A 12,741-nucleotide genomic window follows, 5' to 3' on the forward strand; every position below is an offset into this window, starting at 1 on the left:
AATGTATTTTAGGTGAAATGTATTTTATTGAAAATGTACTTATATATACTTCAAAAAGAGAGAATAATAAAATATAAAAAAATAACAAATAATACTAATAATAAAAATGAAAAAAATTTAAATTTTTGATAAACAAATTAAAAAATATACAATTTAGAGTGTATAAAAAATAATCTTATTGAAATTTTGGGGTGGGGGGTGTGGGAATATAAAAAAATAACAAATAATACTAATAACAAAGATGAAACAAAATTTAAATTTTTTATAAACAATATAAAAAATATAAAATTTTGGGGTGAGGGGGGGTGTGAGAAGAAGAGAGGCTGGGGGTGTGGTAAGAGACTGGGGGGTGTGAGAAGAAGAGGCTGGGGGGGGGGGGCAAGCGTCTGGCTGCCCTGCGCTAGCCGTAGCGCCTGCAGCAGGGGCGCCACCAGTAGTGCCTGACCCCTGGGCGCTACCAAAGGCGTCCGCGTCAGGGGCGCTACCTGCTATGCCATGTGTCACGTGCACAGTGGAGGCGCCTGTCTGGGGGGCGCTTTACAATAAAAAAACAGACCCCCCGGAAATAATTGCAAAAGAGCCCCTTTTTAGTAAATAATTTGTAAAAGTGCCCCCTTTTAGTGTTTTTGTCCCAAGTCTGTAGTGTGTCCCGTTTTTCCTTCAAACGTTTGTTCCTTCGTGTGTGTTGGGGAGTAGAAACGTAAGATGCTGCTTGACCACTACCACCTAGATTTAATATATTATTAATTATTTACTTTAAATTTTAATAAATATAAGTATTGAAGGTTGGATAAGATGTATACTCATCGGTACTATCAAAGTTAATAGAGAGAAAAGTTTTGTGAGAAAGATCGAGGTAATTCAAATTTTTGAACTTTAAAAATTGATGGAATTCCAGATGACCACTCAAGTCAGTTTGGTGACAAACTCAAATAGTTAAGATTTTGGAATTCAAATATTGAATTTGGAAAATTACTTTTGTTATTAGAAAGTAACAAGTATTCCAAAGAATAAGATGAGAATTCACCTACGTTGTTGCTATGCTCCAACTATAACAAGGAAAGCAAAGAAAATTCCGTATTTATTAATTTTCTTTACAAAACATCTTCTATAATATTTTCAAATACAAATAATTCGAATCTAATCTGACTTGAGGTAATAAACTTTAATGATTTCAGCTATTGATAAACACCAGCTTATAGTTTGTAGAACTGGGGTCAGAGCATTTCTTTCGTGAAGAGTGCGTAAGCACTATCAAAACTAGTGTGTAACCTGGTGACATTTTGCTAAATATGATACGCCTATCATATAGACACTACTCTGTGCAAAACAAAAAACTGGAGCCAATTGCTTCTTTTTTCCTTCTAATGATTGGTGGTTTGTTACACACATCCACGAGATTATAATCATGTTATACTAATTGATAACGATTAAATATGAGTTATTTTGATGATAAAAATATATTAAAAATATCTTTAAAAATATTTATTTAGCAGTTATTTTTTGTTTAAATATTAAGATTTGTTATTTTTTTTATTTATAGCGTGCATATATGATTGCAAGTAAAACAAATTCAAAAAATATCAAAAATATCAAAAAGAAAAATTTTTAGCGTTAAGCCCAAGTCCACTACAATAACTATAAGAAGGGAGTCAAGTCAAGCAGAACAAAACACCACAGACCCCCTCTTAGGGGTTTCATCTACTTTCTTTCACTCTTCTTATCTCATCAGTCCTTATACCACATCCATTGTAAAGCCCTTATCAATGCAAAAGTGTTTTCTATTCTAGTATCTTTTTCTGCTTTTATCTTGCATTATTCGTCTTTATATACTGTTAGACTTCTAAATCAAATTTAAAGAAACTATGCATGCATTGGTTTTAGGGGTTAGACACTCGGAAGATGGTAACTTCTAATAGAACAAAAAAGATTTCATAAAAAAGTCATGGCTAGGAATAGAATGATAATTTTATGCCTATGCATTTTATTTGTTGAGTCTTTGCAACGGAATTTGGAAGATAGATAAATAAAATAGGTTTGTCATCCTGAGGAATCAGGGACAAGTAATTGAATAGATGTGGGTAGAATAGAATCACCTAAATTGATAAAGAAAAATCATAAACTCATACATAGGCCAAGTCAAGTTCCAACCTTATCATATTCTGATTTTATTTTATTTTTATCTTCTATTTTTATCTTTTACTTTTCTTATCTTTATCTCAATTTTTTTATTTTTTTTATCTTCTACTTTTATTTTCTTATTTTCTTTATCTTCTATCTTTATCATATTTTTATTTAAATCTTTTATTTTCATCTTTAAATCTTTATCTTATCTACTATATTTTCTTATCTTTATTTTAAATTCTTTATCTATTGCTTTTAAATTGGATTTTCATTAATCTAAATACAAACATAGTCTCTGTGGATTCGACACTTCGAGTATTTTGATACACTTGCCAAGTTAGCAAGTTTTTGGCGCCGTTGTCGGGGACTTTATTTTTTGTACTTGATTATTTGCATATTCCAATTTTAAAGCAATTAGTTTCCACTTTTTTTTTATTTTACTTTCTTTTTTTTTTCAAAAAAAAAAACTTTTTCTTATGAGCCTATGCTTGCAGGGTGAAACCTCAGAAGACTTGATCCATGGGACACATTTCAAAGATGGAAGATATTTATAAGAGGTGGATTGAGTATCTTGACAATCACAAAATGTTGTAAGATATTTCAAAGTTGAAGATATTTATAGTGGTTTGTTTTTAATTTTAATCCATATACAAAAAAATGTTGTAAGTTTTGTAGAAATTTTAGTCCAAAAACGTTCTCTTGTGTTGGCAATAGGAACCAAGACTTAACATATATAAAACTTATAGTCTTCTAGTGTATGGACTAAACTTAAAATGATAGACAACTATATTAGACCAAATAAATAGTTTAACTTCGAAAATATTAGACTGAACAAATTGATTCGGAGAGTAACGAGCATATCTAAGAATAAGATCATCAAACATAAACGACTATCTAAAAAGTCAAAAGTGTCAAATTAATCAAGAATGTATATTTTCACAATTTTAAATTGACGACCGCTTCACAATTTAGTGTGTTTAGATATACATTCACAAAATTTAATTTTAAAAGATTTTAATCTTATAAAATTAATTTTGTAAAAATAGAGTTTGAAATAAAATAATTTATGTTTAATTTTTTCCATCTAAAAAGTAATAGCAATATAATTAATATTTTCTGAATAGTTTAAAGTTCATATAATTAATGGATATAATTCCGAAAAGGGAGGAGGGTAGTACCTTTGAAATTACATACTAAACATAAATTAGGTTAAACATGGTTTCATCTACCGCAAAAGCAATTCTAAGGTGGGTAGGTGCAAATTTTGGTTTGGACTTTGGAGAGAAAAACATCATCAAGTGATGATCATAAATTTTTTTGTCAAATATGCTATGTTAAAAACCAAAAACTAGTCAATAGAAGCTATTGATGTTTGTTGGATTGAGAAAACGTATATTTCAAACATGCATTATTAAAACCTTCTGGGTTTTTTTTTTTTTTTTTTTTTTTAAATTTAGATGGTGACAAACAAATAACTGAGGGTGACCTGCAAACACGATAATACCAAACTAGGCCGGTAGCTTCACATGGAAGAGAAAATGTAGCTGTCCTTAATTAGTTCATTAGTCTCCACCAAACCATTATAGATCCACTCATATTATAAGTCATTTCCTTCAACATGCACCCCATTAATATCAATATTAATATTGTATAATAGTATATAATAATAATTCATTATCACATTTATCTTTGACCCAAAATTTGCACTTATATTTCATAGGTCAGCTCCCAACTCTTTGCTGCACTTATGCTTCTAACTTGGTGCATTGACTCACCATCTTTGCTTTGAATCGCCATGGAAGATAAACTAGCAACAACTAGTGAAGGACAACCCATAAGATGTAAAGGTGTGTCATGCCATGGTTCATGAAAAACAAAAAAGTTTATATGCTCTTTTTTATTATGTCAAATAGCTTTTTAGCGCTGTTCGAAGTTGATATTTATGTTTCATATGAATAAAAGGTACTACCTGTTCTTCTTTATTTGCAAACTGTAGCTGCGATTTGTCGCAAGCCAGGTTCTCCATTGAGTATTGAGGAGATCATTGTGGCACCACCAATGCCTCATGAAGCTCGGATTCGTGTTATATGCACTTCTCTTTGTCACAGCGATGTTACTTTTCGGAAAATGGAGGTTATTACCATCATTTTCTTTATCTTTGAATGATTTAAAACATTTTTCTTAGTCAATGTCTTCCCTTTACCATTTTTTATTTACTTTCATACTCTTTCTTTTGATCTAGATATCTTTCTTTTCTTAAAAGTCTTAGTGGAACTTCTTATTGAATTTTTTAAGATTTTTTTGTTGTTGTTGTGTTTGAAGGTCCCTCCTGCAATTTGTCCAAGAATTTTGGGTCATGAGGCTGTTGGGTGAGTGAGTGTTTGCCTTTCACTCTTTTTAGTTTTATAATTTTATTTACTGGATCATATTATTCATTCCTAAGGAAAAAGAAATCCACTGTTTATTAATACCCTGTTTGTATTGTATCTTTCTGTATCAACATAAACTTTTGCGCTTTACTTTTTAGGTAGGTAGAGTAAACTTTTGTGCTTTAATATATATATGTTTGGTCAAACTTTATGTGGTTCTTACTCCCTAGTCATTACAGATGTCGTTTCTACAGACATCAGTTGCATTAAGTTTGTGGTTCTTACTCCCTATGTGCAATTTCTTTTACTTAATCTTTTTTAGTCTATGCTCTTTGTCCCCTCTATTAATATATGTAAAACTAGTAATTAGTAATGATTATGTAAAAATAATAATGACATAACATAATAGCAATACCAAGTTCTGAGGATGCTTCTTTTTAGTAAATTTCATCTGCAATTATTATCAACATGAACGGAATACGGACGAGTTTGTCACACATGAGATGGAGTTCAAGGATATCAGTAAAACTTTTGATTTATTGATTGATGGACTGTGTCTTCGAGAGTTGAAATACATCACTTGATAATATTGAGAGTTGAAATTTCATTACACAAACAAAGAAGATAAAAATTACAAAAAAGAAATAAAATACATACATACTGATATAAACACACATATAATACAGAACCATATTAAACTAATGCATTCCTTGTCAGTTTGCATGGATTCTGTTATTTGTTCTTTTCACTCCTGAAATATGCACTCCTTCAACAAGTCTCGCAAGCCATTGTGATTTCCCAGTCATGAAAACATTATATCCCAAAAGCATTCCAAATACCAACCCACATGCAAATCCCACTGCTACAGATTTCCAGCCAAATCCTGATTCTTCATGGTGAAATGTTGAATGTGGTGGCCAATCTTCATCCTTATTGCAGGATTTTGACAAAGGGAATCCACATAGCATTGGATTTCCAGCATAGGAATCATTTCCAAATGTGTTAAACTGTCCACCTGTAGGTATGATACCCTCAAACTGGTTTTGTGAAAGGTTCAACACAGCCAGAAAATTCAAATTGATCAAAGCCACAGGAATCTCTCCTTTCAACCGGTTCCACGAGAGGTCCAACCATTCCAAATTTCTTAAATTACCAAAGGATCGTGGAATGGGACCAGTGATTGCATTTTGCGAAAGGTTCAGCCCTTTGAGAGAATGCAATTCTCCAATGACTTTCGGAAGTTCTCCTTCAAACATATTATTTGATAAATCAATGGTCATGAAAGCAAAAATTATCCTCACCAGCTCCATGTAACGACCTTTCATTACAACCACTACAGAATCATTATATAAATTGCTGGTAGTACCCGTATTTTTCAAACCAATCGAACCAGTTTGGCTGACATTCACATTCATCATTTCTTGAAAGTTCTTGATGCATGATGTTGGCAAAGGCCCGCTAAAATTGTTATTTGAGACGTCAAAAATTCTCAGCCTGAGAAACGGAAGCTTGGCTCCGTAACAAGTGATGACACCATGAAACTTATTTGATCGCAAACTCAGTACCTGTAACTCTTGCAGGCTTTCTAGCCAATGGGGAAATGCATCCTCTATGTTATTGTCTGCCAGGTCCAAAACTTCCAGATTTGTGCAGTGGGCCAAAGACCGAGGTAATGGTCCATCCAATTGGTTGTCATTCAACTTTATAGTCTCCAATGCATTTCCCTTAGAAAAGTTCCCAGGTATGTTGCCGTAAAGGTTGTTCTTTTGCAAATCCAATGTCCAAAGAGAAGGAAATGTTCCCAGACATTGTGGAATGGGGCCTGTCAAGTTGTTATGAGCCAAGTTGAGTATATTGAGGGAGCTTACATTGCACATTGCAGAAGGAAAGTTCCCTGTCAGCTCATTATTTGATACTGAAAAGAATTGAATTCCATTGGGTGGAATTGGGAGATCTCCTTGCAGCTTGTTGAAACTGAGATCAATTAAATAAATGTTCTTCCAGAGGTGTAAGAGCTTCTCATGAAACCACTGGGGAATGCTTCCACGAATGCTGTTATGAGAAAGATCTAGTTCTTCCAGATTTTGAAGTAGTGGTAAGAATTTAGGGAAACTACTAATATTACAGTAAGATAAATGTAAGAATTGAAGGTTGGGTAAGATGTAGTCAGCGGTACTATCAAAGTTAATAGAGAGAAGACTATTGTGAGAAAGATCGAGGTACTTTAGATTTTTTAACTTTGAAAATTGATGTAAGTCCAGATGACCACTCAAGTCAGTTGATGACAAATTCAAATAAGTAAGATTTTGGAATTGAAATATTGAATTTAGAAAATTTGCTTGCAGTTTGTTATTAGAGAGTGACAAGTATTCCAAAGAATAAGATGAGAATTCACCAATTGATCCCGTGAGGTGATTGTCGCTAAGATCTAAACCGGAGAGTTGAGTTAGATTAAACAATGATGAGGGAATCATTCCATCAAAATTGCAATTCCTGACACCTAGCATTTTAAGAGACTTCATATGGCCAATGGAATCGGGAATGTTTCCCGAGAAAGCAGTATGAGAGAGACCCAAGCGCCTTAGTTGAGTACTCCAGTTGGACTTTGGAAGTTCACCTCCCAGGTCTTTATTACCACCGAAAGATAGTATTTGAAGATTGGGTAAAGAGAGGATGTCACTCGATAGATTCCCTTGCAATTTGGTGTCTCTAAGTGTAAGGGAGATCAAAGAGGAAGACAGATTGGTTAGCAATGACAAAGAGCTGTCTCCTATAGAAGACATGTCCACGCCATTTAAATTAAGCTCTCTTAAATTAGTTGCGTTTTGAATGAGTTTGTTCCAAGTGTATGGATCAAGACTCATTCTCGGGTAGTTGGGATCTCTACTTGTCAAGTAGAAGCTATCGAGATCAAGAGACAGTAATTTGGACAAGTGAGAGATTGTAGAGGGAATGTTACCACTGATTTGAGAGAATGACAAATTAAGATGCATGAGATTGACGAGATCACCAATTGCAGAATATAATGAAGAGCCTGAAAAATCATTATAGGCTAGGTTTAGTTGTTGAAGGTGTCTTAGGCTGAAGATGGTGCTGTTGGGATGGAGTTGACCTTGAAGATTACTGCAGCTAAGGTCAAGCCCAATCACGTGGCCTGAGATGATGTCGCACGTGACCCCATCCCACTCACAACAATCTGTGCCGTTTTTCCATGATTCTGTCTTTGAAGAAAAAGAGCAATAAACATGAAGCCAAGGATAATGATCAACAAACCAATAATAATGATGTGAAGTGTTGAGAGCAAGTGAGTTTTTGAAAAGTAGCAAGGCAGAACTGTCATGGTGGTTGCAGAAAGAGGAAGAAGAAGAAGGAAGAGAAAGAAGGAAGATAAAGTAGGGGAGTAGAAGCCAGCAAAGACTGTTATTGATATTCATCCTTTAAACTGAATAACAAAAATGGAGGATTTTGGATAAAAGCAATTCAATTCACAAACTTCAATTTATAGCCTACGCTCCTTCAAAAGATTTCATTATTTATTTGTTCCTTTATTTATTTTTACCTTTATTTTTTTCTCTTGTTATAAAATTAATTATTATATCTGTTATTTTCTTTTTATTCAATTAAAAAATATTTTTACTTTTTTAATATTTAATGAATGTTTAATTTTATTCAATTGATATTAATATAATAATATATTTGTAAATCATTATCAAAATAATTTTCTGTTATTTGGATAATTTTTTATATAGCCAACAATTAAAAATTATAAATATTTATAAGTTATGGCGCTAGTTTTCTTTTTCAAAAAATCAGTTAAAAATTATCTTTTAAGATTTCTTCATCATCACCTTTGTTCTCCAATAATTTTATGACTATATTAATATTTTAAAAGTTTAATCTATCATCCGTAAAAGAAAAAAAAAGGTTAGTCTAGTATCAATCAAGTTAATTCCTCAATATTTTGTTATTTATCTAGTTCGTATTTTTTTTTAATGACAAGTAACATTTTTATAATTCTTTAATAGAAACTTGTAAAATGATTATATTTTATTTTTATACTTTGAATCACAATTATATTGAGCCGGCACCATAAGTAAAAAACAAAGAGAAATCATTTTTTAATATATATATATATATATATTGCTAAATCATAATTGACACTTATTATTTTTATCTTTATTTTTCTTCCTATCACAATACGTACGTCACTTAATATGTATATTAGCTTAACCAAAACTAATAAAGAAGAATTTTCTTATTAGCTTAACTAATATTTTAGGTTTAATTACCCAGTTGGTCCTTATAGTTTTCAAACTTATCCAATTTAGTCATAACTTTTTTAACACCGTTAGAAGATTAGTGTCAAGACCTTAAGTTTTCATCGCTCTTCTCGCACAGCACCGCAAAACTCCCTCGGCATTTTCAACTCATCTCACTTTCGGCCACTCAAAACTGATTGTGATTTGCTTCAACCAAGGGTTGGCCCATGTCGTCCATTGTTGCAACCAACTGAAAACCCAGACGTGTTCTTCTTTAATAGAGGATGAAGGAAGGTTAAGGTTAAGGTTGATTTATTGTAAAACCCAGAGGTCATCAAGGTTGATTTATTGCGAGTGTGGAAGAAGGTTAAGGTTGTTTATATCATGAACTGAAAGGAATTTGGGGCAGATTCTGCACATGTGCGGTGCGAGGTGTCGTGCGAGGTGCGGTGCTAGGTGCCATGCAAGGTATCGTACGGTGCAAGGTGCCATGCGAGGTGTCGTGCCGTTCGAAAACACACCTGAGCGTTTTACGTGCAAGTGAGAGTTCTGAGTGAACTTTGACAACAATCTTCCAACGGTGTTAAACAATTTTAACGGTAATTAAAAGGTAAACTACAGGGACTAAAAAAACCACTTATAGAAATTAAATTTGATAAGTTTGAAAATTATAGGGGACCAAATGGGTAATTAAACTAATATTTTATTATTCTTCTATCTACCCATGTCATTGTAGGCTCAAGTTTGAAACGGAACTAGCTCAAAAGAAAGTTAAAAAGCAATGAGCACTCAATATCACGTCCAAGACAAAGACGCTATAGTCATAAGGTAAACAGCGTTTTATGTACGTGGGAGACGTCACAATGCATTATTAGTTACTTGTAATTTTTCTTTGACAGATACAAGATGCTTCATACAACTTGCATTGTAAAGTTACAGGAACATTAATTCATGAATTATTTGAACAATCGAAAGTCTAACCATGTAAATGCCTTGTCATTGCCAAAATGAGAATTATGGTTGAGACTTGAGGGATGACCGTTTGTATGGAAATGGAGCATTTCCACAGTCTTTAAAGGACCAAGTCTGCAGTGTGTCCCGTTTTTCCTTCAAACGTTTGTTCCTTTGTGTGTGTTGGGGAGTAGAAACCTAAGATGCTGCTTGACCATTACCACCTAGATTTAATATATTATTAATTATTTATTTTTAAATTTTAATAATTATAAATATTGAAGGTTGGATAAGATGTATAGTCATCGGTACTGTCAAAGTTAACAGAGAGAAACCTATTATGAGAAAGATCGAGAAAATTTAGATTTTGAACTTTGAAAATTGATGGAATTCCAGATGACCACTCAAGTCAGTTTGGTACAAACTCAAATAGTTAAGATTTTGGAATTCAAATATTAAATTTGAAAAATTACCTTCCAGTTTGGTATTAGAAAGTAACAAGTATTCAAAAGAATAAGATGGGAATTCACCAAGGTTGTTGCTATGCTCCAACTCTAACAAGGAAGGCAAAGAAAATTCCGTATTTATTAATTTTCTTTACAAAACATCTTCTATAATATTTTGAAACACAAATAATTCGAATCCAATCTGACTTAGGGTAATAAACTTTAATGATTTCTGTTATTGATACGCCTATCATATAGACACTACTCTCCGCAAAACAAAAAACTGAAGCCAATTGCTTCTTTCTTCCATCTAATGATTGGTGGTTTGTTACACACATCCACGAGATTAAAAACATGTTATACTATTCACTTGATACTTATAGTGGTTTATTTTAAATTTTAATCCATATACAAAAAATGTTGTAAGTTTTGTAGAAATTTTAGTCGCAACGTTCTCTTGTGTTGGCAATAGGAACCAAGACTTAACATATATAAAACTTATAGTCTTCTAGTGTATGGACTAAACTTAAAATGATAGACAACTATATAGACCAGATAAATAGTTTAACTTCGAAAATATTAGACTGAACAAATTGATTCGGAGAGTAACGAGCATATCTAAGAATAAGATCATCAAACATAAACGACTATCTATCACTACCCCAGCTTCCCGTATTACTACCATAGCTTCCCGTGCGTCTATTAGTTTCATAGAACTCAGAAGCAAGAATCATTGAGCCCACTCCTGCATTCATTCTATCAAGACAAAAGCACATCCTGAATCTGTTTAAATCAATGGTCGAATGTCAATACTGAGTTATCAAATGCACATCATATAGAATTCTAGGAGAATCACCTTGTGTAAAATTGTAAAAACAATTTTTGGAAAGAAACACTATCATTTTCAGAATCGTACAAATAGAAATGTAGAGTGGTGTAGTCTGATCTGATCATTACCTACAGAAACTAATCATATCATAATACGTAAAGAGAACTTAAAATTGGTCAGGTCAGTTTACCTGCTTGAAACTAAAATATTCTATACATCAATTTTGTAAAAAAAAAAAAATAAGGATTGATAATTGGTGCATATAAGCAAACATGAGACTGCCTCAGTCACTATGCTTTGAGCTTTCCGCTCATCCCACGTTTGGGCCAAATACAAGTGACAGCATTCTTCTTGGCTGCAACTGAACACTGATCACTCCGACCACTTTTATTGCTCAGCTCTGTCTGGACTCATTCTGTTGTCTAATCGTGATGGTGCAATTGACAAGCCATTCTCCATGTCCCACATTCTCACAACAGAGTCATACCCAGAGGTAAACATGAGCTTCGCAGAAGCCAATGGGAAAACATTATTAAAATGTAAGTGTAAATTTGATTGGATTACTGTTTTAACTTCACCTTTTTTTTGCTTTCATTTTTGGATCTTATAAAATTTTTAAATGCAAAACTTAATAATAAAATCCAATAACTATGAGAATATTCATTAAAGAAAGAAGATATCAATACATGGGATAAGCCAACAAATACAATATATATATAAACCCACCCAACACGGTGAACAAGCTATAATACACAAAAATTAATAACACTAACAACTAATATTTCTAAAAAAAAAAAAAAAAAAAACCTCCCTACACAGACCAATCCCAGAAATACATGGATCCCAATATTGTGTCAGGTTATAAAGTTGTTTGCAAGAACAATTGCCACATATTTGCTGTGTGTAAATACTAGTATGATCAATATTGTTTCATTTTATTGGTTCAAATATTTACCAATATCGTTTTAACTTTTAAATTAATGAAAGCCTCCTAAAGGTGCCGGCTTTTAAATGTTTGAGGATAAACAATTTGTCTAACTTTGGGGAATGAGTTGGCCAATCTAACCTACTTATTTCATTTTTATCATTAATTTTTTGTGTACTCATGTATGGTACTAAGAAGAAAAAATGGTTGCAAAAAATACATAATTGTAATATATATATATATATATATATATATATATATATGTATATATATAATAAATATTATCATCATTACTTTTATTAAATAATAAATTAAATAGATAAACAAATTACTTTAATAAAGAAAATATATTTTTATTAATATAACATGTCAAACTTCAAAATTTAATTGAGACGAAAAAAGATTACAATAATTTTTAAATATAGTTTATAAAAACATTTTTATCTTATATAGTTTATGATTTAAAATTAAAAATTAAATCAAATTTTAATTAGATTTAAGTAGTTTGTATTGAAAAGGGATAAAATTATAAAAATATTTTTAAAAAAAGTTAGATACTAAATGCAAAAAAAGCTACGTAACTTAATGTAAAATTAAAGAGAATAATTCATAAAAATACTATCATTTAATAGAAGAACTCGAATTATAATACATACACAGATTAGTTACACCAAGAGTTCTAAATTGTTTATTAAACATAACTATAACAAATAATTAAAGCTTACTAAAATTTTCTTTTATTTTATTTATTTTTACTTTTACGAAGAGAAATATTTAAATGTATTTCTTCAAAAAAAAAATTATGTTATAACTCTAGTTTTCTTTTTCTTTTTCAAAA

General features: G+C 31.8%; 2 protein-coding genes across 2 annotated transcripts; one reads left to right on the forward strand and one right to left on the reverse strand.

Annotated features, from left to right (window-relative positions):
* Nucleotides 1-3,595: 3,595 nt before the first annotated feature.
* On the forward strand, nucleotides 3,596-4,699 carry LOC102667589 (alcohol dehydrogenase-like 7). Its single transcript, XM_006595744.4, has 3 exons — nucleotides 3,596-3,971; nucleotides 4,121-4,257; nucleotides 4,447-4,699. Exons 1-3 carry the CDS (start codon nucleotides 3,920-3,922, stop codon nucleotides 4,495-4,497), a joined length of 240 nt encoding a protein of 79 aa, XP_006595807.1. The 5' UTR covers nucleotides 3,596-3,919; the 3' UTR covers nucleotides 4,498-4,699.
* A 507-nt stretch (nucleotides 4,700-5,206) lies between these two features.
* On the reverse strand, nucleotides 5,207-7,486 carry LOC100305448 (disease resistance protein). The gene has a single exon (NM_001248609.1). It carries the CDS (start codon nucleotides 7,484-7,486, stop codon nucleotides 5,207-5,209), a length of 2,280 nt encoding a protein of 759 aa, NP_001235538.1.
* Nucleotides 7,487-12,741: the final 5,255 nt, after the last annotated feature.

This window comes from Glycine max, chromosome 14, assembly GCF_000004515.6.
Source record: "Glycine max cultivar Williams 82 chromosome 14, Glycine_max_v4.0, whole genome shotgun sequence".
NCBI lineage: Eukaryota > Viridiplantae > Streptophyta > Magnoliopsida > Fabales > Fabaceae > Glycine > Glycine max.